A 2,665-nucleotide genomic window follows, 5' to 3' on the forward strand; every position below is an offset into this window, starting at 1 on the left:
AATGTGCTTGCCAGGACAATGGCTCCTAAAAGACCTCATCCTAGCAAGGAATTCAATGTAATGTTATACTGTAGCTCCCACAATCACTTTACTATGGGTTTGGATATGGATTACCTTCCGCACATGTAATATAGGCTTCCAAGGAGGAATTCGAAAGTCCTCTCCAGTTAAAAACGAGTGAAAAATATCCTTCCTACAATGGCGAATGTTATCTAGAAATGATGTGATGGATTTGGAAAGCTGGTCTAGAAACCAGTGATGGATTTGGAAAGCTAAGGTATAAAACTGTGCCGCCTGCTTTTACAAATGGAAATGGAGGAACCGCTTTATATTAAATTGTACCTTTGTGTTAACTGCCATCCAGCAATCCCCCAAAATCAGCGAGGACCCACTACAGTTTCTATATTAATAACTAGGCTTCTGTGTCTTTTGTTCTTTAATTTACAGATCAAAATCTGATGGATAACATCACATCTATAAAAGATTTCCAGATTGTAGCTTTTAGTAACAGTACAGAGAAGCAAACTCCCCTTTTCTTTGTATTTTTCTTTCTTTATATGTCTGGTGTACTTGGTAACACGGTTATTATTTCAACGGTGATCATTGATGTCCGTCTTCATACCCCCATGTACATCTTTCTCTGTAACTTGTCATTTGTTGACATCATTTTCACATCATCCACTCTCCCAAAGCTAATGGACATTCTACTCTCGGGAAACAACTCAATATCCTTCGTACAATGCTTCACACAACTGTACTTCTTCATGTTGGCAGCGGGCACAGAGGACATCCTGCTGTCGTGCATGGCATATGATAGATATGTGGCTATCTGTAAGCCCTTACATTATCACCTGATTATGAGGAAGAAGAAATATGTCATTCTATTAATGGCCACTTGGATAACTGGAACATTAAAATCCTTATTTATGACTCTCTCCATCTATCAGTTAGACCAGTGTCGCTCTAATAAAATCCAAAATGTTTTCTGTGATATTAAAGCATTGGAGAAGATATCGTGTAACGACACCGGGTTTCACATCATACTCTACATAGAAACGATGGTACTTGCTCTCTGTCCATTTCTGCTGAGCGTAACGTCCTATATTAAAATTATCCAGAGTATTCTTAGCATCAAATCTACTAATGGTAGAAAAAAAGCCTTTTCCACTTGCACATCCCACCTTACCGTCCTTATTATTTTCTATGGCACTGGTCTGTGTATGTATATGAAACCTCCATTAGATCACTTAGAGGAGCAGGACTTGGTATTCTCAGTTTTGTACACAGCTGCAACGCCCATGTTGAACCCTCTTATATATAGTCTTAGGAATAAAGAGGTAAAAAGCGCTTTGACGAGAATTGTTGGTACTAAAATTAGCAGCATCAGATCTTTGTAAACATGTGGTTCAATTAAATGTTTTTATTTTAGTAATTTGTGGTTATACACCAATGTTTTGGCAAAATAAGATAAATAAATACATATTTAAAAAAGTGTTACTGTAGGGTTCAGATAATTGTTTTTTTTTTTTTTTGTACTAGGTAGTTTAGAAATGTATTTTAAAACTTTATTAAGGTAGAAGAAATGACATTGGATCAATAGAAAAGAATAATTAAATATGTGCACTAAACCAAGAGTAATAATTATTCTAATGAAGTACAATACTTGCAAATATATATTTAAGTTATTTTTATTAAGTTAGCTACACCATTAGCCTTGATCATTTTGGCATTACATGGTTTTTCAGCTGATCAATGGTGACAATCTGATTCCGTGAAGCTGCAGTAGAAGAGTTCAATCAGCATTCTACTGGTTACTGATTTAATTTAGACATCTCATAGCCAATCCAATTGTATGCCTCAATTTTGCAATTAGATTGGGGTCTGGTGAAAGCCCATGACACTGAATTTGATTGATGGGACTCATTGTATTTCTTCAGAGTCTTTTTACAATGTACTTTGTGCAGTTGAACTGACCCCATCGTCTTAGTTTAGACGGACATTCTCAAGAAACCATGAGATTGCTCAAAAGTTAGTTGTGCAACCAATGTTCCTGATAGTGCGTTTTTTATACCATCAGCAGCAGATCTAAGATGCTGGTAATTGGCATCTCTAAGCACAAGACATTTTACCATCGGGAGAAGATCTAAGATGCTGGTGATTGGCATCTCTGAGCACAAGACAGCAGCTGCGGCATTATCATATTCTTTTTCAGCTCCATTGCATGTATGATTGCATTAGTAATTGCAAGAGTTGACCTCTTCCCACCCTCCTGCATAAAACCTGTTCATTTCTTAACCTAACCTTCTGTTTATGCTCCCTTATTCCCCTTCTGTGTCACCCCTATCTGTTTAACCCTCCCTTTAGAATGTAAGCTCTAACAAGCAGGGCCCTCTCTCCACATGTGTCTTTCTTAGAATACATAAACCTCTGCCACCCTCATAATTGCTTCAGTGTCCTGCCCCATGATGCAATTATCCATATTTACCATGTACTTGTCCTAAATTGTCTTGTACTGTAATTTGTTATCTGCTTTTGCTCATTTGTGTATTGTTGGTAGGTGCTGCGGAACCTTTGTGGCGCCATATAAATAAACACCCCCGGTGGACCGGGGTCTTGTCTTGGTCCGGTTTTTACCCATACCCTGCTCTAAAGCATATGCATAGCA

The 2,665-nt window shown here is 37.7% G+C and overlaps 1 protein-coding gene across 1 annotated transcript; it reads left to right on the forward strand.

Moving 5' to 3' along the window:
- Positions 1–458: 458 nt before the first annotated feature.
- Positions 459–1,397, forward strand: LOC146073117 (olfactory receptor 1G1-like). Its single transcript, XM_083180297.1, has one exon. The coding sequence runs from the start codon at positions 459–461 to the stop codon at positions 1,395–1,397; it is 939 nt and encodes a 312-aa protein (XP_083036423.1).
- The last annotated feature ends 1,268 nt before the right edge of the window (positions 1,398–2,665 follow it).

Source organism: Crinia signifera, chromosome 4, assembly GCF_055691185.1.
Source record: "Crinia signifera chromosome 4, ASM5569118v1, whole genome shotgun sequence".
NCBI classification, from domain to species: domain Eukaryota; kingdom Metazoa; phylum Chordata; class Amphibia; order Anura; family Myobatrachidae; genus Crinia; species Crinia signifera.

Bases quoted from the DNA above. Each gene is read 5' to 3' on its own strand.
- LOC146073117 (XM_083180297.1), top strand. From the start codon at position 459: ATGGATAACATCACATCTATAAAAGATTTCCAGATTGTAGCTTTTAGT.